General features: G+C 39.8%; 2 protein-coding genes and 1 long non-coding RNA gene across 3 annotated transcripts in view; 2 read left to right on the plus strand and 1 right to left on the minus strand.

Annotated features, from left to right (window-relative positions):
- LOC122769432 overlaps positions 1–13,972 on the minus strand; it is a 37,896-nt gene extending 23,924 nt beyond the window's left edge. Inside the window, exons 1-6 of the mRNA XM_044025953.1 lie at positions 13,681–13,972; positions 8,218–8,319; positions 7,705–7,907; positions 7,127–7,293; positions 4,426–4,560; positions 593–681 (exon numbers count right to left, since the gene is read on the minus strand). Coding sequence (XP_043881888.1) covers positions 593–681; positions 4,426–4,560; positions 7,127–7,293; positions 7,705–7,907; positions 8,218–8,319; positions 13,681–13,719 — 735 coding nt within the window. The 5' untranslated portion in view covers positions 13,720–13,972. The remainder of the gene's footprint in view (positions 1–592; positions 682–4,425; positions 4,561–7,126; positions 7,294–7,704; positions 7,908–8,217; positions 8,320–13,680) is intronic.
- On the plus strand, positions 2,273–4,424 carry LOC122769727. Its single transcript, XR_006360459.1, has 2 exons — positions 2,273–2,536; positions 3,369–4,424. It is a non-coding gene; the product is annotated as an uncharacterized LOC122769727 (long non-coding RNA).
- A 4,885-nt stretch (positions 13,973–18,857) lies between the features above and the next one.
- On the plus strand, positions 18,858–21,277 carry foxb2 (forkhead box B2). Its single transcript, XM_044026793.1, has one exon. The coding sequence runs from the start codon at positions 19,337–19,339 to the stop codon at positions 20,294–20,296; it is 960 nt and encodes a 319-aa protein (XP_043882728.1). The 5' UTR covers positions 18,858–19,336; the 3' UTR covers positions 20,297–21,277.
- The last annotated feature ends 5,550 nt before the right edge of the window (positions 21,278–26,827 follow it).

The raw sequence follows: 26,827 nt of genomic DNA on the forward strand, positions 1-26,827 counted from the left end.
GTGTGTTTTCATTCATTTGTATGCGTATTGGATTTCAGTGGGTAGGAGGATGATACTTGTTTGTGTGTGTAAGGCTCTCAGGCCTCTGTTCTGCATCTCATTTAGATGCAGATCATCACCACAACATGGGGTCCATGTTTCCACACAAAGACACAGTACAGGTGTGATGTTTCCAAAACACAGAAACCATCAAAAGTGTTTGGTTGTTGTTTTTTAAAGAAAGTTGTTGTTGTTGTTCACAGTCTATTTTTCTTTCAAAAGACTGTGCATTTCAATTTCATAACAACTATCAAATGGAATTAAACTAAATGATACTCCAACATAACAAATGTAATATGACAATTAGCTTAATGAGACCAATAATTGAGGTATTAAGTGCAGTAATTAGTCAATATTTTCTCAGTGTCAGCACACTTCTCCCATGTTGAATTATATACGTGCATATTCACACTTATTTGATGTGAAATTTGAAATATCTCAACAATGCTGTAAATTTTCATTAAAATTGCATTGACACAAGCAGATAAATAGAGTTATATTTATGCTTTATTGAACGAGTTGAAAGAAAAAAAATGTAAGGATAAAAATGTACCTCGTTCTCTGCGGTCACCGAAGACAATGCAATGGTCATCTCTCCGTCTGTGAACTCCTTCAGCTCCATTGTCAGCAGCTGCTCCAAGTCTACACCCAGGCAGTACACACAAACAGACTAACAGTTATAAAATACACACACAAAAAATTACACGAAAAAGATTCACAACAGACAGAAGAAAAAAACAAAAAAACAAGTGTGAATGACCACTCCAGGAAAGTGGACTTTCAAGGTCCAGGGTGTAAGAATTAGAAGAGAAGTAGTGACATCTAAGTGAGTAGGATTGGAGTACTGCAAGCCCAGAGCTCCCGAGACCATCGGGGAACCACAGTGGCTTTCGCAGACCTAAAAGGATTTAACACTCTTTCAAAACTCTCTCTCTGTCATTTCCTCTTTTCTGTTGATTCATGCATTGGGTTTACATGAGTTATTTTGTTTCCACTCAAGAAACGCACATCTGTTCAGGCTGCTGTAGACGCACAGTTTCCAATCAAATAAGCCCCCTTGACCTAAAGTACACAATAGAAGGCTTATTCGAAGGTTATGTATACTGAACACTTACTGTTATTTTTTAAAACTTAATTTCTATTTCAGTTTCAACATGTACATAATCATATTCATCATGTAACCCATGTGAAACATATGGTGCTTTTCCACTATACAGTTCCGGCACAGCTCGACTCTACTCGGTTTGGTATGGTTTTCCATTACTATAATACAGTAGCGGCCCAGAGGTCACAGTCCATGACTGACATCTGCATTCAAGTGTAGTTTACAAATGTTCCCTCACTGGTTTACAGCGAGTGCCGGTCAAGTGACATATTTCCGGTTTCTTTACGGCGCACACGTCTTTTATATAAACATCTTACTCTGGTAACTACCGGGAGTCTGCAGCTGCAGATCTATCAGCGTCGGTGTGGACACACATCTTTCTCTCTCTCTCTCTTTCAGCTTCAAACTGAGGGTAATGTCTGATCTCTAATCTATCGCGTCAGCTGTTTTTTCCTTTGATTTGTGTAGTGTTTTTTTTTCTTTTTTAATTGAAAGACGCCCCCCCCAAAATCACCAGCCACCACTGGTATAGTATCTCCTCAACATGGGCCGAGTCATCGTTTTATATGCAACACACACACAAACTAGTGACGGTAGAAGCAATTATTTTTTAATCAGAATCATTAGACTCAGTTAATGAAATATTCTCAGTTAAAGATTTATACACAGAATCAAGTACTTGTTGTTCAGTACTTCCTGAATGACCTCTGACACAGTCAGTGAACTGAAAGACAGATGAATGGATTGTGATGAGGCTCACTGCTCACCATCACTGTTTTTGGCAGTGGTGTCGCTAAATACACCGTACTCCTCTGTTACAGTATATGTTGACATTTTAGACATTTCCTTGCTATATGTTGGAGGTTAACACATGTTTTTCTGGATTTTCAGGTATTTTTAATTGATCTACATTTCGGCACTGTTCGGTTTGATTCTTGTATTGGACATAGCATTCATAACTTTTCGACTTCTGTTGATGTCACGTTTTGTACCGGCTCAGCTTGCTTAGAACCTCACCAAAGCACAAAAATTACCAGGTACCAGATACTATCGCATATAGAAAAGCAAAACAACACGTGCTGAGTCGAGCAACTATGTAGTTGGTCACTTAACCCTTATGTCATTTAGTGGTGTAATTTAATACCTGGCCAGCAGGTGGCGCATACGCTGTATCTGCATGTTACAGATGAGTGTGGACACTCTGGTCAGTCTCTCCTCTCTGCTGAGACGTTGCCTACAAATCACGCTGAGAACGCCGGTATGAAATTATGACGTGAAAGTCACAAATCTATGATTAATTCACCACATATTGGCTGTTAATACGTTCTTTTGTTTTCGTGAACCTGACCGTGAGGAACTGCGTCTGCCTCGTGAGCCCTCTTGTGATTGCCGGTAAGCATTGCATAGCCATTAGCTGCTAGTAGGCTAAATCTCCATGCTAGCTCATGATCACAAGATGATTGTGTTTACATACTCTCCTTAAACCAATCGGCGTTATGGTATGTGTCGCTGATGTTCAACACTACTGTGGTACAGATTGCATCGTTGTTATTTGCCTAAATTTTTTCTAATTTTCTAATGTAGGTTAGTCGCTGTGCTAACACCTAACATTTGAGAGTACGATATAGAGGCAAACACTACAGCTAACTCGGGTAAACTAACTGTCACTGAGAGTTTGGTACAGCAGGTACATGACGTTATTTTGGTTCACCTTTTAAGTTATTATGTCCACTTCGATGTTATGGCACGGATGCAATTACTTTATTCATTTGATTGTTGCATAATACGTTTTGTCCAGTCACTCAGTGTGTATATATATATATATATATATATATATATATATATATATATATATATGTATGTGTGTGTGTGTGTGTGTGTGTGTATAAAATATGTTTATTTCAAAGAGTATATGTTACATTTAAGAATCTGCTTTAAACTATTTGTGTTTTGGAAAAGACAAATAATTCAATTTGTTTATTTCAAATGGAGATAGTGATATAAGTGCATGATGGATAATTATTTTGTTGCACTAAAAGTACCTTGTGATGTATAGCAACTCATTACTCATAGTACTGTAGAACCACTTTAAATATATATATATATATATATATATATATATATATATATATATATATGTTTTAAATTATGGAATAAGTAAAGGGATATTGTGATATATGGAAAGAGAAGATTGTAACTCTGCAATTCTGCACTATATGTGTAGAATGGTTTATTGCTTGACCAGGACTGGATCATTCTGAACCATCTGAGGGTTCAGTGGCAAGGCCAACCCCTGAGACGATTGACTATGGGTACCCCAGAAACACAGTGTGGCCAGCCGAGGACTCCACCCCCAGAGGACATCCGAGTTATCAGCGTCCTCCATATTCCAGATAAGAACTGACATTGAACTACTTGGGTAGTGTTGAACAGTATGCACACATCAAATTGAAAGTGAAAATGGAATTGTTCAATCTCTAGTGTAAGTTCTTTGAGCATTTTAAACACTTCCTCCCAGAATATATTCAATTTAGGACAAAACCAAAATATGTACCAACATTCTTCCACTCACTGTGCAAATGATTTAAAGTTGCCAGCATCATTTAGTTTATGTAGGTTGGTAAGTCTGTAATTTGACCTTTTTCTGCACCTTGTGTCTGATTTAGAGGGCACAAAATCCATCATGAATTCAATATTTGTGAGTGCTTAAATTGTTTAGGCAGGCTAAATGTAGATTTCACTGTCTTGCAGATTTTTAATGTGACTCTAGTCTGTTCACCAGTATTTATTTCACTTGAGCAGATTTATAGGAATGGCAAGGACAAATACAAATGGAGTTGCGATAGTATTTTCAATATAAACCCTCCTAATTGTGACACACTGGACCATTAACAATCATGAACCCTAACTTACATGGGAGAAACAGCTGCTTCACCAAGTTGTGATCAGTTTCATTGTTCTTTGTTGTAGCTGCATCTTCTTTTCTTTGCTGTATTTTTTCCTCAAAATCCTTTCAAAAATCTTCCTGTTCTTAAACTCTTTCTGGGTGCTACTATCACAGCTCAAAATGTCTGCTATCTATTGTTGTTGTCGGTATGTCTGTTATTTGCTTTATACCATTTATTTACTCTGCGTACACTGTAAAATATGACAGTAATGAGAAATGCAAAGTTATCTTCATTAACTTTCATGAGGGCTGTATTTTAGAGATAACGTATACAAATCGCTCACCTACATGTTAACTGTGCTGTTTTGAATTAAAGCAAGTTCAGAATACGCACGCTGTAGCTTCGCCTCATCTGGCTGACCTGCGGTGACGTCACTCAGTAGCTCCAGAGATCTTCTGAGCTCCTCCAGTTGTGGTGACTGTTGGCCATGTTTGATCCTCAGAGCCTCACTTTGCAGCCGCACGGCCTCTGGAACCACACAAATACATACAGGTGAATCCTCCAAGGCACAATTCCACCAAAATTAACCACAAAAACGTAACCTCGACCCCAAACTTTCACCGAGAGAAGTACTTACTTACCCGGAACTCTAGAGGAGCGGGGCTGTGTACTGAAGAACACTGATTGGTGGACACGTTTTTTTCAGCTGTTTAAGTAAGTTTGGCTGCAACCCACCTTTAAACAAGATCTTTGAAAGAAGAACTTATTCATTTCACTATTGGACATTTAAAAAATAAGGATGTAAAGTAAAGAAAAGGATGTAAAGTGGATGGATGGCGAGGTCCAGGCTCTTTTGAGCGTATTTTTCTGAGGAGGAGGTTTGTCGGGATTTCAAGTCGGCAACACAAAACGACCAAGTGTCGCTTTCTGGAACTTTGTTGTGCGGTGGAAGTGTGCAAAACACAGATTAATGGGAATCATTTTCCCCAGGTAAATAGGTTCCTAGTAGTAAAAGTTCCTGGAAATGTTAGTGGACTACAACCTATGAGAACATTACACGTTCTCATAGGTTCAGTGCAGATTTAATAATAATGATAGTTACAACATGATGATTTGTACGATGCATTTCTGTCTCTCAGAAATTAATCTATAACCCTGAGCTTCTCGTGCAGGGCAAGTAATCAGCACTACAACACAGTTTGGTCTTGGGCCAGCAGTCATTTACATTGAGTGGTTCACTGCCTCATCACATATTGCCTGAAGTATATATTTATTGAGTGCTTTATTTATTAATTTTTTCTTGTTTTCACTGAGACCATTGGCCTTTTGTTTTTAAGTATCCTGCACGTCAGGCTGTAGTACGCTGTTCCTGAGGTAATGCAAATAGAAATCACTACTTGCCAATACTGATCTATAATAATTACTGAATATCTTCTTGTGCTGAGCTGGACTGGATAAACACCAGTGAAGAATAAAGCTGTCTTTAATTGGTGCACTTTTAATTAAGTTGCTGACCACAATAGCGCCACCAGGGACAAGACAAAAACACACCAAAAACTACCTCATCATTTGTCAGAGGTAAAAACACAAAGGCAGTTTATACAATGCACCAAAATAGAATAGAAACATTTAACTGTTACTTTACAACAAAATGAGTGACTCATCTGAAAACTACTGCAATTCCAACACAAGACACACACACACAGTAATAAATAAACATACCTACCAATAACGTGCTTTAAAATCAGGGTGTGGTGACACCCATAGGACATACTGCACAGGATTGCTGATTACACTGAACAATAAATTGACATTATAGTATTATTTTATCAATTTCAGTTTGAGTTAAGGGGTTCTGATGCCCCACAATATGAAGCTATTCAGTCGTATTTGTGAGTTTTGGTGCTTCTGTATCACTTTGCCTTTTTAACAAAGGCACCACAGTAGCAAATCATGTATTCACTGTCAACATCAGTGAGACATCTAAATTTTAAATTGAAATCGTACATTAATTGCGATGTAGTTTCTTTAAGCAAGACATTTCAAGTACCAAGACAATGCCATAAAGTTGCAGTGTGTGAGATCTTCGGGTTTTTCCTGTTTTGAGTCATGTCTCTTTTTTTAATAAGACAACAGTAACATTTAGAATCTTTTACATGCTACTTTGGAAATGTGAATAATTACTGTAAATGTCTGTGCTCACCGTTCCCCACCAAGTTATCCCTTCTTCCCTTAAAACCACAACCGTATTTTAATTTATTCTTGCAGTGGAAAATTTCATTTTTTTGAAATCTTCCATTGACTGAATGAGCAGTGTAATTGGACAGGATAATAATTGTGTTTTGGACAAAGCCTGAGAGGACCAGGAAGTAACAGGAATAGGATTTAGCTTCTAACTGCTTCAAGAATCAATGAACCTGAAAATACACTGTCCAAACAATCCCCATAATGAACTGTGAGAACTGTGAGAACTGTACCACTCTTAGTACATCATTCTGCTGCTCTAATAATCTTCCCCTTGTCTTTGCACTTTACGCTTTTGCTTCTCTTTTGCTCCTCTCACTCCATCCACAATAATCCGTTTTTCATCTCGCTGGCCAGTCTCTGTCAATCTGTAGATCACAGTGAGAGGCAGTTGACGAGAGATCGTTTCTCCTGCCCAGTTTTTACACAGGTGCTTAACATCGACAACATGAGTACCTGTTTGGCACACTCTTCAACTGACTTAACTTAATTCACTCGCTTGCATACACTTCACTTTTACTACTTAATCCCACTTTCATCTCTTTTATGCTGTATTTAAAAGTAAAACTAACGTGTAGTCCAGTTAAGTAAAGAATCTGATTTCTTATTTTGGTGGGAAAAATCTATTCAAAATACTAACTTAAATTTAAAAAATAATAAAAAAAAATAGATTCACATTTAGGAACTGTATGTCTTTCTGGGCTCTGCCTTACTCACACTCACCAGCCCTCATCTCTTTTTTTCTCCATCTCTCCTGGTGAGTGTTAAGCGAGTCATGTCAGGGGATTTGTGTGTGTCCTCCTTCATCGCCCCATTACACCCCCCTGGGTGGCGCCTGTGCCTCCCTCACCTCCAAGAGTCTTCCCCAGTGTTGGTCTGATGTGCTCCGCTGCCTCTTGACGAATCTCTCTAGCGACCGTCTTCACTGCGAACGATGCCCCATCATCCCCCGTGTCCTGCTGCCCGTTGTGATGGACCACTCGCAGGATGCTGGACTCCAAAGCATGGTTTTCCGAGCTGAGAGGGTGAGAGGACAGAGGGGGAGGGGGGCTATTATAGATGGCTGCAGGGGGAAAAACGATGATTGTGAGGCATTTGCATTAATACTACACCGGTTGGGCCATGAGGGATGAACACATGCAGGCCCGAACATACTCTCAATCTCTATTTTACTGCCAGAACCCACAGTATCTGCATATAATTTGCGATCTGTGTATGTATGTATGTGTGTGTGGGTGTGCTGCAGCATCATTTGTATATAATCAGTATTGGACAACTAAAAAAAAACAAATGAAAAATTCACTGACCCTGCTTCTTGGATTTCTATCATTTCTAATGCTATAATGCAGTTAAGGATTAGCTGAACCTATAAACAGACTGAGCTGGTGTGTGTGTTTTTACATGCACTGCATACATGGGTGTGTTTACCTCTCGAGAAGTCCATCTCTCAACAGTGTGAGTGAGAGTTTTCCGGTGTGGTGAAGCATTAAGAGGTCTACATCGTCCCTCCACAGCAGCAAACTCTCACTTATTTTCACCGTCTGAAGATACTTCACTGTCTCCTCAGGCAATACGGTGTCAGCTCGCTGGCCACACAACACTGGCAGACACAATCCGCCGGACGTTTCCTTCTAGATTACACAGATTAGAAAATACATAATTAATAAAAATTAGAAACACTATGCCAGAAAGCTAATAGTTAATTGTATTTTTCTCTTCTCTAACCATCTAAGTAGAACAAATATGTTGCATTTGATTTGTTTGCTAACTCAGTGGCCCTAAAACTACTGTATACTTAAATCAAGTGTGGCATCTATTGATGCTTTGTTGTGTTGGCAGTCTGTATGTAGAACATTTTTTACTGTGCAGAACCAGTGTGTAAATTAGTTCTGGGTCATAGTACAGTCTTTTAAAATAAAAAAAAGGCAGAATTAATGGTACCTGGCTGAGGTGTAGGGCTAGGCACAGTGTTGCAGCCACAGTATCAATGTCTGGCTTTGGTCCCCCTAAAACAGCATGGATGGCATCCTCTGATGCCTCTACCTGGAAGAACAAACACAACCATACAGATCAAAGTTAATGCATCCCTTAATCGCTTTGTTTTCCAACATTCAGCAATGGAAACAGGTGACGGAACTGTACATTATTGTTTGATCTGATAGCTCATGTACAGTAAGTGTATCAGCTGAAACCTCATCGCGCCAGAATGACTGTGTTGGATGACTGCGGCACTTTGAAAATCAACACTGCATTAATAATAAAACTGCCGTGCTGCTAAGTTTAGCTCATGCTTAAAAGAGAATACACTAATGTACAACATTAGACGCACAATCAGCTACAGCAGTGAAACAAAATGTTACAAGATGTGCTTTATCAGGGAAAGTGATGGATTCCATTAATTTTATTAAACAGTGTAGGCAAACACTACTCATTTATGTTAAGTGGACATTAATGACAGCTCCATTACACAGATTAAACATTCTTCTCTGGGTGAAAAGGCAGAAAATTAAGTTTCCCCCTTTGTTTGTTGATTGTGACTTATGGCATTTCAGGATGGCAGACATGTTGTTAAAGATTTACTGACTTTGCTTGCCTGCTTTCTGTGTTATGGTATTTAAACAAAGATATTATTCAGAATTGCTCATAAACACACATTCACAGGTCAATCAGTATTTATCTGCAAAAATGTGAAAAGAGGAAACGGTGGTAATTTAGAACAAAATCACCAGCAACCATCCACAATCTGCACCTTGTGTGTTCTGTGTCAGTCTGTTTTTATCTAAAACCAATAGACTGACTCCCCGCTCGTATACATGCCTTCCCTGCAGCCTGCACCATTAATCAAGAAGAAAAATGTGGAGACAATGAATATCATGTCTCTCTGTGGTTCATCTTAGTGGACTTGTAGGATGCTCTGATGGGAGAGAATGGAGTGAGGGAAGCAGCTGACCAGGAGGAGACTGGAACTGGTCGGGTCTGCTAGATTCTGGCCGCTAGCACAAAGATCCACACTTTGTGTCACAAGCTTGGTTCCCTTTGTGGCCTTGGTAAAATGACTCAAATCAGGAAATATTTAAGTAAATTCCTCTCATCACAGTGGATAATTGCCTCCCTTTTAACTGAAAGGTGACGTTCTTTGTTGATTTTATTCTGGCTCTGTTTGGTCTTTAACTATTTTTGCAGCTCATTTGAAAACAGGATTTGTCAAGCAGTACTATTAGACCTGACTGAGACAATATTTGTGTGTAAAAAGCAGCAGCAGCAAGAAGCATTTATCCTGTGAAACTGCTGAACGATGAGGTATTTAAAGCAAAGTTCACTTCTGAAAGGTTTTGCGGGCTCTGCAGTTGTGCGATGTTGGCAGAAAATGAATCACTTCCTGTGATATGTCCATCTAAACACACAGCGTTGTGTGAACCTATGTAACAATGGTTTGAATGTACCAGACATTGGTTTGGAGTTACATTGGTAAAATGCTACAGTTTTACAGCTTATTATTTGTTAGAATCATCTTCATGTTCAGATAGCCATCAAAAAATAAAGTTGTTTGGGGAAAAAAAAGAATCTGATGGACAACTTTTGTGTAAAGGATGCTGAATAATTATTGTCCTCGGGTAGCAGTGCTTTTAAAACCTTCAGCAGCCACATCTGTCTTTGTCTCCAGGTTGAAACAGCCATAACTCTGCCATTCTACATAATGCACATTATGTGTACCTCAAATATCATATAGGCTCATAACAATAACTAGGCACTCAGCTGAAGGTAATGGAGTCAAGTGACTTCCTTGACAGTAAATCAGTATGGTGTGCTTTGTAAAATGGTCAGCAGTGGGCTGTAACATTTGAAACAAGCAAAACTCATGCTGTGACTTTTCCTACATTCTTGGCTAATGTTCAGCACATTCGTTGACTTTTGAGGACCAGTAGTCCTCATGGGGTCCCAAACTGCATTTCTGAGGAATTGGTTGGATTTAGGGACTAAGGTTTGAATTGTGGTTAGGTTAAGATTAGGGTTAGACATTGGCTGGTTATGGTTAAGGTTAGGGAGAATGCTTTCTATGGGCTTCATTAAAATGAAGATGAAAAAGTACACTGTAATGAGATTGGATGAAGCAGCAACTAAGTGGATTGACCCATAGAGCACAGAGGTGGCACATTTTTAAGTTGGAGGCATAAAAAGGGAACAGGAAAAAGTGAAAAGATGTGGTAGTAAGAAGACAGAGAAAGATGGAAGAGAAACTGAAGATATGTGGTGAAGAAGTGGAAGGGGATGAGCAGAAAGGGGAGAAGGTGTGAGACGGGGAGAGAGAGAGAGAGAGAGAGAGAGAAAGGGAGGGGGAGGAGGAGGAGGAGGTCTGCAGCTGGAATAAATCAATACAGCCAAAGAAAAGGAAGTGATGCATTAGCGGTAGAAAAGGCCACTCAGTGTCTGTTGTCCTGTGTGTGTGTGTGTGTGTGTGTGTGCGCATGCGCATGCGTGCGTGTACTTTGGCCATCTGATATCCTTCAATCTGAGTGCAATCTCTCACAGCTCTCCATCCCCCTGTCTCACTCGCCTTTCCTTACCTAAATGCCAAGCAACCTCAATTTACATTTTCAGCAAAACATCACTGGTGAGATTTATGGGATCCTTGTAGGAAAATGTGGGCTCATAAAACAAGTTCTAAATACAGTTCTACACTTACAGGAATTAAAGGTGATGGATGTTAGCACATTTTAGACATGCATAAAGTTTAAAAAATGGCTGTTAATGATTAAATGTTGTATAAAGCATGAAGCCAAAAGCAAAGTAGTCCTAAAAACCAACTTTGTGTGTATGCCTGTGCATGTGTATGTGGACTCATTTGCTGAAAGTCCATTCAGCACAGTGGTTCAGTTTTGTGCCAAGTGATGTGAGAGCAAAGGATCCTGAGCAGTACAGTCAAAAAACGAGAGACAGACAAACAGACAGACAGGTCCAGTAAGCACTAAGAGCCAAGCCAATTAGGAGTATGGGTATTCTGGATGATGGCCATCCAGGGAGTGGAGAGACGGGGAGAGCAAGTGTGTGAGAGAGAAAGAGCAAGTCATCAAAGTTTTTGTAGGAGAGCTGAAAGAGATTAAGTCCATCCGTGTGCGTGCGTGCGTGTGCTCGACAGGGAAATGGGTGATAATCATGACAATCAGGAACATCCATGACAATCATCAGTTGTCCTCTTTATCACTCTCTTAGTCTGCTGCACCTCCATCTTTGATCTGCCTTTCCTTTTCCTCTCTGTCTTTACGTTGAAACTGAAGAGCATAGCTTTTAAATATCTACAAATGTCTGTTGCATTCAAATATTTTTTTAAAAAAGAGTTCACACATTTGGCTTCACATGACTCTCTCCATGTTTGTCAGTAAGGTGGTGCTTATATCTTGTGTCACCCAGCAACGTTCTCCTGCTGCTTTATGTCAACACAGACGGAGTCAAAGGCATCATTGTGCTGGTAAAGCGAGACGACTGCAAACAGGTTGGAGAATGAGTGAAAACACACAGGCGCTCCCACAGAAAGTTTCAAAAGCTCAAAAAATCTAAATCCAGTCATTGATCTGTTTGAGATAAACAATTCTTTACCCTGCACAACCCTGTGCTGCCACTGTATACGCACAAAGTCTCCCTTAGTCAGGTCTTACATTGTTTGTTTTCCTGGAGACCAAACAGAGGGACAACTATAAAAACCGCAACAATACAAACAAGTCACCAAATGTTACGCACTGCAGCTTTAAGTGCTTCCCAAATCAAAGCTCTTATTCCTTAACTAACTACGTGTTCCTGTGCATGTTTATATAGTTCTAACAGACATTAATGTTTTTGAAGCGTCAAGATTTTGCAACGTGTCTGTTCTGAAATCAGGCTCCTATTGAATGACCCAGCTGTCAATCACACGGATGACATGATATTCTATTGAAGACCAGAAACTAGCAATTGAAAAAACTCTTAATTCTTTCTGTCTTTCTTTCTTTCTTTCTTTCTTTCTTCCAAGATGAGTTCCAATTGCAACCTGCGCAGTCGCCCCCTGGTGGTTATTCAGTATACTCATACACCTAGGTTGTCCTCAAGCAGCAAATTGGAAGACTATGTCCACTTTTTACCAATGTAATTTGTCCAAAAAGACTAATTCCAAGCATTTTGTGTATTATTTATTTATCAATATATTTTCACTATGATCACTTTTATTTATGTGATTATACTGATATTAATTGATTGAATTTATTTTGATTTTTTTTAAATGAGAGTAATGTTTTAAAAGACACTGTTTTCTAATTGCAAGGTCAAAAATGATTGTGGAAAATGTTTAAAGTGAACAAAACTCAATTTGCAGATGAGATAATTTACTCAAAAACTGAACAGACAACAAAGTGGGGATGATCTCTCACTCTAGGGGAAGTGCAGGATTGTAGATACATAAATAGGTGTATGTTGTTTTTTTTCCATACATAACATAACATAACATTTAAAAGTTAACTAAATGAGGAAAAACAGCTACATCATCACTGAATAAGCTCTTCAGTGGCTGCCAGACAGAGAGATAACCTAGACCGATGAGTCCTGGTGCCAATGACCATCGGGGCATTTTCAATGAAAGGCAAGACTGTAGATGCAAACATGCCTGAAGTGCAACCATTTTGAGGGGAAACCAAAATGTTGCAAATGCCCTTTGGAAGGGAAATGATGTGATTGTGTGTAAAAGATACTATGCCCATGCTCTACAACTAATATCACAATATGCTCATCACAGCACACATGCAAAAAGAGCCGTTTAAAAGGGCCTCGAGGTATTATGTGCATGATCCATGAAAGGCTCCCCTGTGTGAAAGCCTGTGCACATGTTTCACGACTTGCCAGCTAAATGTATACAAACCAAGACTATATGTAAAGAAATGTAAGACAGTATAACCACATACGTGTACGCCTGCAGACACTGGACGCTGATGCACCTCAGTTGCAGTCATTTAGTACCCATAAATTACGTTGTTTATTATTTGCATGGGGATTTTTTTATGTGTGAAACAGATATTCAGCCCTGGATCAAATGCAAATTATGAGTCAGTGTATCTGCAGAGCAACCAGATAGCAGGGAGAGGACAGCCTTTGGCTAAACTTGTTGATGTCACGCCTCCCCCTCATTAGAAATCAGAACCCTCATTCAAATTCACACTCTGATGTTTCCTGGAAACACAACACGGTTATTGTTCCTTCCTTCCCTCCTTCCGTCCCTCGCTCTGCGGTCATATTGTCAATCTACAGGTGCTCGGAGGATGAAAAAGACGCAGGAGGCGTTTTGCTCCTCGCGTTTTCAGCAACAGGAACGCAGCGTTTATAGCAGCAGTAGCAGATTCCCTGTCATGGTCGTTCATTTGTAAGCTGAAGCTATGAACTCACCCCGAGTCTGATCTGGACCCTCCGCAAATACTCTTCCATGACGGCCTGCGTCGCTATGGTGCCGCTGCAGATCTCTCCATAAACCAAGTTTCATCGATAAGGCCGCGGTTATGCGCGCGCGTGTGTGTTAGTGTATGTATGTGTGTGTGTTTTGCCTGCGCTTCCGTGTCTCCCGCTGCGCTCGCACTGCAGCACTCGGTGTGAGTGTGTGTCGGTCCTCCCCCTTCCTTCTCTCCGGGGTGAACCCACTCGCCACCCAGCAGTGGGTGTGACGGCAGGAGATCCGACGGAGGCGCGCTCGGTGATTCTCAGTCGCGCTCCCTGTATTATGGATCCATCCCCTCACTCTGAACCAATCCCCCCTCCCCCTCTCTGTGAACAGTACGCACACACCTATCCATTCCTATAGGTTACATAGCCTTATCGTCCACCAATGGTAAGAACGTAATTATGTGAATTGAATGAAAACTGTGGCGCTCCAGCACCATGGACAGCACCTTTGCCTCGTTTCATTTCTTAGGACACCGTTTCAGCACCTGCACAATTTCTGCCGCTGTTTTCAGCTTGTCCTCTTCATTCTGCCGCATTGTTATCCAAATCAGAGCCACAATCAACGTGTGTGTGTGTGTGCGTGTGTGTGTGTGTGTGTGTGTGTGTGTGTGTGTGTGTGTGTGTGTGTGTGTGTGTGTGTGTTGCATTGACAGCCTAATCAGAATCAGTTAACATTAACCTAATCACAATTCACATTTTCAGCTTAACTTTAACAGATCATCAGAAATTAGATTCTATTGGACAACCCTGGGGCCAAATCACTTGGGGTCATCATAGGGGTCCAACAATAATGTTTATTTATTTCATTATTTGCCCAATGACCGTATTGGTTAGTTTTGAGAGGAACACAAAACAGGAAGAAACATAACATAAATCCTGTGGCAATCTGACCAAGTGATTAATCCCTCAGGGCTGGTTAACTCATCGTTGTGTGTGTGCTTGTTGGGCAATTTCTTGCTCAAACGTATTGTTGTCAATCAATAGTGTATTTGTTATTAGTACACATAACCTAATGTAGGAGTGTTTGGCAATAGAGAACCTCCCTTTTAGTTGGTGCTCAATAAATCTATGGTTAATGAAATTGCCAAAATGCACCAGTGAGATTTGGGATTTTGGAGCCCCCTGGTGTTCTGGGTCAACTTGGCTATTGGCCACTTTTATCTACAAAAATGAAACTACATTGCAATCGTTAATCACACTATCAAAGTATATTATACTTACTTTGTTTCTTTTTTATAAATTATTAAAAGCACAAACTGCATATTCAAACACTGGCACACATAATACAACATAAGTTATTATGTTCATATTTTACTCATACTGCCTATACTGGATTGCTTTTATTATAATAGACAATATGAGCATCTTGGACCAGACTCAGGATTATAAAAATAATATAACTTCCAGTCACATCTATCTATCAGCCTTGCAGGTTTAGCCCCTGTATTAATGACTGCATTATTTAAATGTCAATACAGTAATAAATTAAGTTTATCTCTTGATTACAGATAAATCAGAAGGTACATAGTGGTGTGTTTTGTGAAGTGTGTGTGATATCTGGATTCCTTTCATCAACCATTTAAAAACAAGTAACTTGTTGAGTAAAACCGATGTAAATGTTGGGTAACAGTGATCATCTGTTCTGTATTTTACAATGTGATTTTTCATTTGAGTTTAGATGTTGACTACTTACAGGATGCTGTATTGCTGACAGTCGCCTGAACCTTTAAGGACAAAAAAAATACTTTGACATACTTTAACATACTGTATTTTTAATGTCACATTAATATATTGCGGACCCCTTCCATTCCTTTTCCTCTTTTCCTTTCCTTCCTTTACCTACTGTCTGCCACACATCTTCAAACACACTCACACACACTTTGCATATAGTCATGCACTGACTATGTCTGTCTACTATACTTCACACCTTGTGTTTTTATTTCACTAATAATTAAAAGGAATACAGTAAGAAAAAGGTTAGATATGAGGCTATCCCTTGAGAACTGTGGGTTCTGGTCTCAATGAATGATAAAGTATAAACATCATCATATCATATCATCGGAAGATGTAGTTTAATAAGAGATTCTTTGGTGAGAGATGAATCTATATAAATGTTATGGCTTTATTTAATGAGAGCACAGGCAATTTGTAGAACATACAGTAAAGATTATTAAGGAAGAGGAAACTTTGGCACCTCGTTTAATGTACTCCTGCTAAACTAAGCCACAGGAGAAGAAGGAAGAATGTGCTAATCATTGTGAGTGATGAAATGCTGTTAATGGTACCATGCCTATTAAGTCAGCAAAGGGGTAATTCAGGTTGTATGAGGTACTGACACTTTGTGTCTTAGGCACGATACCCAGCCTAAGACACGGACACGCTCTCCCAGAAAAATTGATTTTTGCAACCTTTAGCAAAACCTATGCCTGTTTTAGTCTATGATATTATTCAGCTCATGGGGAGTTTGTGTCACTTATAGGTAAAACAGAAAGAAGGATTTCAAGCTCCAAAATCACAAAATAACACATTTGTTAAGGCAACAGTGGCTCCACAACTCCTGCGTGCCATGATATGTGTATGTACATACATATATATACATATGTTGCTATTTATATAAATCCTAAAATGTTACTTTAAAGGACAATGTTTTATACAGTGAACAATCGTGTGAAATTAGACATTTGTAAAAAAAAAAAAATACATGTTAAATTTTTTTCCTGGAGGTTTCAGGTCAGAGAGTTTAGGGAGTATGGCATGACTTAAGATTTGCATTGTGATGACTGATGATGATATTATCATATGTGAGGTGAGTCTTGAAGGCAACAGGCAGACGAAGCAGCCTTAATCCATTAATGTGCCTCCTTTCTCGCTCTTTTATGGGGGGAATCAGAAATATCTGTCCTATTTTGCCTCTAAATTATTTCCCATTACCAAGAAGGGCTTACAGCATCTGCACCACAGTTATGCAGGTTTAATTTTCCATTGAAAACAATAGGCCTCCTAATTGATTTTAATGGCTCTCTCCGCGACGTTGCGCCCCTTATGACTTGGAGAGAGGTCTTTAAGATTATTATTATTATTAGTATAATTGCCATTACCCCCACACTTTCCCTTTGCGAATGGCAGACAGGAAAAGAATATCTTTGCCCTTAAGCTGAACAAATAATTATTAGAGACAGGAAACAAACAGACGACCGTCAGGCTCGTGCACGTACAGGCACGTGCGCGCACATACACACCTTGGAGCAGACCCCCTTCTGGCGACCCTCATTCCCTCAGCCGCCCTCTTAGTGCAGCGTGCCGCTTGTAATTTATGCAAAATTAATTGATACATCTTTTATAATTGATGTGCTGTAAACTTAATGAGTAATTTATGTAATTAGTCAATTAAGGATAATTCCAGCATATGTTCCATATGCCCAGAAGGTGTGCTTTACAACTAGTTATTTGTCCAGGAGTTGGGTGCAGGCGAACAGTGCGGTAGACTACCTAATTAATTTTGTTATGCAGATCAGCCACGGTGTCTATTTAACGGTCCCCTCTGTGAAAACAGATTTAATATTGATCTTTCCCGCGCGTTTAAAGAGGATGTTTTTTCCCGCCTTGGCCTCTCTGGGCCTCTCAGAGTTTCAACATTGTCAGGCTCCAAAAAACAACAGCCACTTTTATGTTAAATGAATTTAGCTCCACTCTTTGTGAAGCATGAAAAAATTGATTTTTCTTAGTAATTACATGATGCCTTTAAAATATGCTCACCGTCGACACAGTTGACCCTTTGAGTGGCTTTGAAGGACTGAGACATAACGGGAGAGACTCGCCGGCTAATTAATTGACACGGTTTTGAATATTCATAACTAATACAGTGAGCGCGCCCTTAATTACATTGTTGGACTTCTCTCTTAGGAGGCTAAATCACGAAAGACTTAATTATTGTAATGTATTCTGGGGCCCGCGGGGGCACCGGGAAGACAGAAGCCGTCAAGGACCCAGTCATGACACCTGGCCAGTGAAGGAAACGCAGAAGAGACGTGGAGCAGCTTTTGTTGTTCTCCGCTGAACAGAATTCAGAGCAGGGGCTGAAGTTTGTTTACATCCTTGTAGGATTCACCGGAGAGTGTTTGAACAGACAGACAGCCGCCGGACTCCCCTCGCAGCAATTAATCAACAACTGCGTATCTCTCTCTCTCTCTCTCTCTCTCACGCACACACCGTTTGTGTTCTCTCCGTGCGCGCGCGTTTGTGTATAGGCTAATTGAGAGCACAGGAGTAGCGCGCACTGATGATTGTGCGCAAAGGAAGACATGATTTATTGTTTGCAAAGTCTGAAAGTGCAGTCTAGCAAATTTAGCAAATATAAAAAACTCTGCATTTAGACATCCACTACTTATTTATTTACCTCTATATTATAATATCCACACTCTGTGTCATGCCTGTTTCAGTCAAAATGCATCAGGGATATACATATATATATATATACATATATATATATATATATATATATATATATATATATATATATATATATATTGGTGTAGATATTTACCCAGTCCAAACTGACTTACAAGACGCCATTATTTAAAACACATCACCAACATTGCAAATCATATTAAACAAATAAACCTTCCATATCTTTTTCGTGTACACGTTAAACTTCATTAAACAGTCATTCTTCTCTGTCCTCATCTGTGCCCCATATCATTTTGGGTGTTTTGGAACGTGTGACTCTCACAATTCACATTTTCTTTCTAAATATTTAAAGCTCTCCCTCAATCCCATGGCAAATGGGGAAGAGATTCTCCTTTGAGGAAACAATGTGTTTTGTGGTTAAACTTATTCTTATAACAGTTTGACAGGTGGGAGGTTAAAGGTGATGTCCACTTTAACACCTTGGTGGTTGAACCAGATGACTCCAAGTCTATTCTATTCCAGTTGGCACTTTTTTATTCATTTCTTTAAACCCATCTCTCTCTCTCTCTCTCTCTCTCTCTCTCTCTCTCTCTCTCTCTCTCTCTCTCTCTCGCTCTCTCTCTCTCTTACTTACACACACACACACACAGAGCCCTCTGCTCCCCTCCCCTAACGTGTCCCCTAAGTGTCTGGATAATAGATAACACAGCCGGCGACCTGCGGGGGTCTTACAAAAACAGCGCTTGGCGAGTGGGAGCATCACACCAGATCAGAGGAGCACACACACCACACACAGGCAGCGCACCACATCGGCCCGATCACATCTCTGAAGCGCCGCGGAAACGGGGGCAACTCCGAGAGCCAACTCCAACTTTTACGCACAGAGACCGACTTTTACGCACAGCGCAAAGAGCATCATTTAGAGAAGAGGCAGAGACACGTCTTCTTGATTCGGACGCAGTAGCCGCTTAAGGATCTTACCTGACAGCATCGGGCCTCCAGGCTCCACCATAATACTCTTTACAACGCAGGTGAATCACCTGCACTTGTAGGAAAATTTACCCGCTTCGAATGTGGTGGCTCAGAGGAACATTGGGACAGACCCATCAGATATGAGTTAGCTCCGTAAACACAGCATTTAAGACACAACTTTGAGGAATTTTAATTTAAAAATCAAAATTTAAAGAAACCAGAAGTCATGCCCCGTCCTGGGAAGAACTCTTACAGCGACCAGAAGCCGCCGTACTCATACATTTCACTGACTGCGATGGCTATCCAAAACTCATCAGAGAAGATGCTTCCTCTGAGTGACATTTACAAGTTCATCATGGACAGATTTCCTTATTATCGAGAGAACACGCAGAGGTGGCAGAATTCCCTGCGACATAACCTCTCCTTTAACGACTGCTTCATCAAGATCCCCCGGCGGCCCGATCAGCCCGGGAAGGGCAGCTTCTGGGCTCTGCACCCGGACTGTGGTGACATGTTTGAGAACGGCAGCTTTCTGAGGAGACGGAAGCGCTTCAAGATCGCGCGCGCTGAGCTCATGGCCTGCAAGAGCTCCCCGATGATGCATTACTTTCACCATCACCACCACCATCACCACCCGGGCAGCAAGCTGGGCACAGCGTCCGGCCATCACGACCACTCAGTTGGTCCAGCGAGCACCGTGGGGCGGCTGCCTCACTTTCAGGGTTACGGGGGCATTGCTTGCGCACAGCCCGGCGGGTTTAAACACCCGTTCACCATCGAGAACATTATAGGACGGGACTACAAGGGTGTGATGGCCAGCGGGCTCCCGCTCACCTCTGTCATGCACCACCTGGGTTACCCCGTGCCCCCGCAGCTCAGCAGTGTGGTCAACTCCATGTGGCCGCACGTCGGGATGTTGTCGGAGCCCATGGGTGGCGTGCCAATGCCTGCTTCATCCGAGTATGCGCCATTCAGCGTGTCAGCAAAGGGCTTGTACCAAAACGGGCAAACCCTGCCCGCCGTCCCCGTGCCAATCAAACCAACCCCGTCCCTGGGTCCCGTGCCCGGCTTGACCGGGCTGCAGTCCGGTCCAGCGCAGCTCTGCTCACCGACCTCAGTGATGGAGAAGAGTGATCTGCTGGAGGGGAAAGGCAACCACTTACACCCGGCTCTTCTGCTGTCCTAACCTGGTAAATTGCGGGTTATTATTGAAAATAAATGCAGACAAGAAGGACATTGTTGATGCGTAAAATCAAGCCGTCATCTGACATTTATGTGCAGATAGGAGAGTTGTAAAAACGATAAGGTTAACGTTGTAGGCTATACTGTGTAATAATGATTCTTTTCTTCATCAGATCCGTGTGGACTGAAATCATAATTTATTTGCACAATTTGTGAGGGCATTCACCACATTATGTGGTACTGATAAATACAATCAGACGAGCAGACGCTAAACCCAAAGAAAGATTTGAGGAGGCAGTCTATAAAATCCGAAATACAAATCAAACAGCTGTTTATTTTTTGTTTGCTCTTCTTCTATTTATTTTATTTTAATCTATAACAGGCCTAAAGACATGTAGGCCTTTGTGTCCTTTAAATTAGGACTGTTGCACTTTTTATGTGTTACTTAGCAGTGCATTGAAAATGTTATGCTTGTATTATAACACTATTTATCTGGAGATATTTATAAAGAATTTAAAAAGCAAATTTTCTTTGGTGTTGTAATTATTTGAATACATTTCCACACTTTTTTCCCCACAGTTTGTAAACCACCGTTGAAGAACAGGGGGGAAGATTAGACCGTGCTACATTTTAAATGGTATTGAGATTAATTTAATCTGAGTCCAAAAAAACATAAATGCAGTTAATTATATCTTTTCAAACAGTTATTAAATTCTGTATGAAGCGACCTTGATTTTTTTTTTTAAAGAAACAGTGCAGGTTAAACACCAGCAGCAATGCATTTGACTAAATGTTACCTGCATGTACAGAGGCAGATTTTTATTTCAGATGTAAGTTACATTTTGTCTATGTCTGTATAAAGAAATGATGGTAAAAGTGAAACTTGTAATCATGCAATAATTATACTTATTATATGCTGAATCAGAATTCTTTAGGACTCACCTAAAAATATTTAAGGACACCTCTCTAACACCTAACTCTGACTAGTCACAGAGGAACTGTAATATTGTTTATTAAACATTTAAACACAAAAATGTTCTTCTCAGGTTCATCATTTCACGATGGCACGCGGTTCCCTTAGAGATGTATAGATAGACATTATCCTGACATGGATCACCTGTGGAGTCAGTGCATGGGCTGCTTGCACAGGTGTGTGTGTGTGTGTGTGGGCACTATAAGATGGATGTGACGGACAAAATCTCAGCTTCACAACTTCAAAAGCAGACGGGGATCAAGCTGGGATCAAGTTTTTGCTCCTTTTGTTTGCATGGTTTAAACGCAGCTTTGATGCTGCTCCCGTACAGCAGCACAAAGCACCAGGTTCATCCTCCTGAAAATGACTTATATTCAACCGCCTGTCCCCTGTTTAGCATCCCAAAGGCTCCCGCAGCTGACACCATTGTCACACTGGCCTCTGAACAAATAATTGAGATGCACCAGTGGAGGAGAGGTGTGGGAGTGGGGGAATTAAAAACCTATTTGGGTGTCATTTATAAGAAAGATGCACACATTACTGGTTGTAAATATCTTTTTCTGGCCTTTTCATTATTTATTTCTAATAATTCTCTGGGTTTTTTTTCACACCTGAATTTTCATAGATGATCTGTTTTTACTTAGTGTCATGTACACACATTTACACATTTTTACACACACTTTATCTGCGGGGTGTCTCTAATTCCTAGTTAAAGGGAACTGAAATCTTTATAGCACGACAAGTGTCTGTGTGACAATTGTGTGTCTGTGCCACTGTGTGTGTGTGTGTGTGTGTGCTGTTTTAATTCCCCGATCAGCAGGCCCCAGTGTCTTTAATAGCCCTCTCTGCATTAGCGTATAATTAAATGCCACTAATTAAGACACAATAAGAGGAGTAATAATGCAACCATTATTACCCTCCTTGATCCTCTGTCTTCACAGCATAAGAGTGAAATGCCTCTGGAATCGTAATATCACATGATGCTTCCTAATGTGCACTTGTGTTTCATGTGCAGACTAATTAGGAACTGCAAGTGTATATTTTAGTTTTGTTATAGGGAAGAAACTGTGCTGGTTGGGTCAAAGTGAATGTTAAATGAACTCCACAAGTCTCCGGAGTCAGTTAATAGAATCCCTTAGAGTTGTTGTTTAATTACTATTTGCTACATTTGATTACATATCCTTCTATAGCTGTTGACGTTCTTTTTTTTTTGTGGGACATGTCAATGAAAAACACAAACCTCTAAACACTTGAATTGAATGCCCAAGACATACATGTTTTTTCAGACAGAATTAGGAACATTTTAAGATCAATTATTTGCTTTTTCATAGTCAATTTATTTAGTTTGCTCTGAAACTCCACATATCTCTTTCACTTTCAGTCAAAATCAATCTGTAACTTGAGGCATAAGTCAATTCAACATAAACATTTTAGTTTAAATTGAAAATCGCATGTACACAAAACTGCAAGTCTTCTGGATTGTGTCCGAGAAATCACACTGTTGTTTTCAATGTTCACAGCTTTCTTTATTACCAAGGTCACGAGTTAAAATATATACCGCGGCTTTCAAAGAAATTTGATTTAAAAAGATTTTTTAAAGCAATCACTGTCAAAAACTAAACAAAATGATGTAGAAAACCATGGGGACCTTTCAACTTTTTATTCCAGCAGCTACAGTTATTGATATGATGATATTTCATTTGAAGAACTCAAATATATTACACCATTTAAAAAAAAAAAAACCTGTAAGAGACAATAATATGAGAGAACTCACGATTAATGGCAAACTGTTCATTATGTGAAATATGAGTTTCCAATGAATACTCGGGGTCCCTGTGAATGAATAAAATATTTAGGTCAGAGGTGTTTTACCATCAGCCCTCAGAAATGACACGTTACCGTCTTGAATAGATGATGTTACATTAGTGATAATTAACCACACTTCTAAGGGGCCAAGGTGGCAAATTCTACATGCGTTTTTCTTAATGACAGGCAAGAGCAGGCCATCATAATGAGCAGCTTAATTCATTGATTTGATCTGCCGTTTGCCCTGATTCAAGCATACACTCTCTCTCTCTCACACACACACACACAAACATATCCAGATCTTAAATACTAATAATATTCTTTATTCCAGAGAGTAGTCTTTTATTCAGTGTACTCAGTGTTCAGATGACCGAAATTCATTTTAATTTACTGAACATATAATTGCCTCACAAGTATTCCTCGTCCAACCACAGCTCCAGAGACAATCAGAAGTATCAGCTGAGTCATTTTGAATAATACGTGTGAGTGGAGGCCTATAACAACTATTAACTTTGTTAAACAATTTTACCAGAAAAGCAAAATCTGTCGTTCATATACAGCCGCTATTATCACAATTTGCACATTAAAGGAAGAACATTAGAACATAATGAGCTTTGAGGAGCTTTAAACAGACAAGATATGCCATGTCCCTGAGCTGTTGCTATTATATCTTTTACTATATGGACACCAGAGTGTGTCGTCTATGACGGACATCATTGATTATTTGTAATAATTAAATGATATTAAAACATATAAAAAATATATACTACATGGCTTATTAGAGGTGTTTTTACATCGCACTAAGCAGGACATTTCTACCTTCACGTCAGGCAGTTTTTGTTGCAATTCTTTTACTAATTTGACCTAAAATCATATATCTAATCGTTCCTACCAAAGCAAGGTGGGCTCTTTTTTTACATGTAAATTTTAACCCAAATGGAACATACTTGTGTTTGCATGTTTTTTTTACAGGCAGTAATATGGGAGCTGTCAGGCCAGACGGTTGGTTTAGTGGTTAACACTCTTGCCTTTGCAGCAAGAAGACTCGGGTTTGTGACCCGGTCGAAACAAGGGTCTTTCTGCATGGAGTTTGCATGTTCTTCCAGTTTCCTCCCAAGGTTGTTTGTCTCTATGTGGCCCTGTGAGGGACTGGGGACCTGTCCAGGGTGTACCCCGCCTTTCGCCCTATGACAGCTGGGATTGGCACCAGCATGTGGGATAAAGCAGTAGTTGATGGATGGATAGGAGCTGTCACTGTTCAAGTGTTGCAAGCATTTTCTTGCTCTCAACACAGGAAACACACACAGGACTCCTCATGAAAGTTGTCGGTGCTCAAGGTTAATGCTGCAGTATGTCATTTTTAGTGACGTTATTATGTTATTATTCTGTCTATGTTTGGTCTTTATGAACAAAAACTGTGTAATATTATTTTTATGCTGCATCCTTTATCTGAAAACAACCTCTGTCAAGCAATACTATCAGCCCTGACTGAGGGAGCGTTTGTGGGTACACATCATAATTGCCGGGATGCAAGAAGCATTTATCCCATGAAACCGTTGAATGGACAGGCTTTTCGTGCACGCTGCTTTGTGTTTTCACGACTATACTGAGAAACACAGAGAGAGTCATGTGAGGCTGATAGGCTGACATTGTGTGAACTCATTTGACAGTGTTATGAATGTAACACACATTTATTTATATTTAAAAGTTACACACAATGGTTTTTAATTAAATTTTTTTATTGTTCCAGATTATAAATTAGAGCTAATTTGCATCATACTTCTAAAATCTACTAGGACTAAAACGATGAATCGATTATTAAGCAATTACTAAATGAATCGTCAGCTAATTTTATAATCGATTAATCGGTTTGAATGTTTCTGTTTGAGGTTTTCTGATTTATCAGCTTCTTAAATGAGAGTATTGTCTAGTTTCTTTGTACCATGTAACAAATAAATCATTAAATCAGAATCATTTTGGATTGTAAACAAAACAAGTTTATAGATTATAAAATAATAAAGATATAGATTATAACAAAATAATTGTCCCTAAAATCTCCTCTCTACCAATAATACTGTCATCAAACAAGATTATGGATGAACTTTCAAATTTAATTTCGGAATTTCACTAACTATATAACATGTATGACAGAGTTTAACACAGTATATATACAGTATGTATGTGTATGTGTATAAATTATATATATAATTATATATATATGTGTATATATGTTGTATGTAAATGAAGGTGTGTGTGTGTATATATATATATATGTGTATATATGTATATATATGTGTATATATGTATATGTATATATATATATATATATATATATATATATATACATATATATACACCTTCATTTACATACTACAGTCTTGACCTGCTTGCCACTGAACAGCTCTGCTGGACCTGTGAGGGGTTATGTATTTTTGCTCAAGGGCACTCCGGTTTTAATAACGAGAGTGGCTTTGTCACTTTCCACAGCCAGGCTGTACAACCCCAATGCAAAAGGTTTTGGTCCATGCACTGCAGTGCCTGTGGTAGGGACATGTTTTAATATTTTAACAATATGGAGGCTGTGTGATTCACGGCAAGCAGGCAGTGGGCATACGGCTACATCTGCTCTTATCTCAGTAATGGCCGTCTTACCATATTCATTGCTTTGGTCTTTAATAGTAGGACGAGGAGACAGTCATCTGGCACATGTTGGCACGAGTCAGCATCAGCCAATGAAAAGACCATCTGAGGAGGATTAGCATATTGGCATCAGGCCTGGAGACAGAGAGAAGCTGTCAAGGCAGAGAGTCCTAACGACAGGTCACTTCGGACCACTGCACAGTGCTATAACTCTTCTCTCCTTTCTCCATAATGTACCTAAATTGCCTTTGTTTCCCTCTTTTTTGAACTTCTCACTTACTCTATGACTAAATGCAGCTCACCTGATCTGTCCAGCCTGTCTGACCTGTTCTCAAAAAATGTCGTTATTATTTTTCTACAGGACCTTTCATTAAGTACATGTCTCTCTTTGTCACCCAGTCTCCGTTCTCCTCTCTGCCTTTCCCTTTCCTTTTAATAATTAAACAATGATTCACTGATCTGAGGTCAAATTTTATCTGCCCCAACAAGAGCTGAAGTGTATTGTCTCTGCTCCGTCCTCAAAGTAAGGTCCTCTGACGCAACTCATATCATCTTCAATCTGCCATCTATCTTTATTGGCCCAAATTATTACACCTTATTAGCTATTATTACATTTTATTATCAATTCAAATCAGGTCAGTGGTTCATCCATCCTGGCCTCCGTCCCACTGTTTCTCCTCTCCGACTTCCCCACTTTCTCACTTTCGTTGAGGAGATCAGACAAAGAAGTTCCCCGGCCAAAAAACTTCAGCAATTTCATGCGAGGTTAAGTGCTTTGTGAGAGAATGGGTGCGTATATATAGGCTCATTTGCCTCCTCAATAATAGAGATTAAAGTGAATTGGAAATTAGCAAAGTGTATCATCAGCTCTCTCTCTCACTGCTGAAAGTTTGAACTTGAGTTTTTAAATCTCTTCACACAATGTCAAAACATAATAACTGGCAGTGTTACAGAGAAAAGCTTATGACAAAGATTTGGTTTGCTAAAATTGCCTTGGATTTAGACGACGGGGCCTGTTTGCACTTTTAGATCCCTTAAAAGAAAATTGGTTCACAGAAAGTCAACAAAATGTGATTGCTCCAACAAACATGAGTAGTCTATGTGTAATCTATGGAG

The sequence above is a fragment of the Solea senegalensis genome, linkage group LG5 (assembly GCF_019176455.1).
Source record: "Solea senegalensis isolate Sse05_10M linkage group LG5, IFAPA_SoseM_1, whole genome shotgun sequence".
Classification (NCBI taxonomy): Eukaryota; Metazoa; Chordata; class Actinopteri; order Pleuronectiformes; family Soleidae; genus Solea; species Solea senegalensis.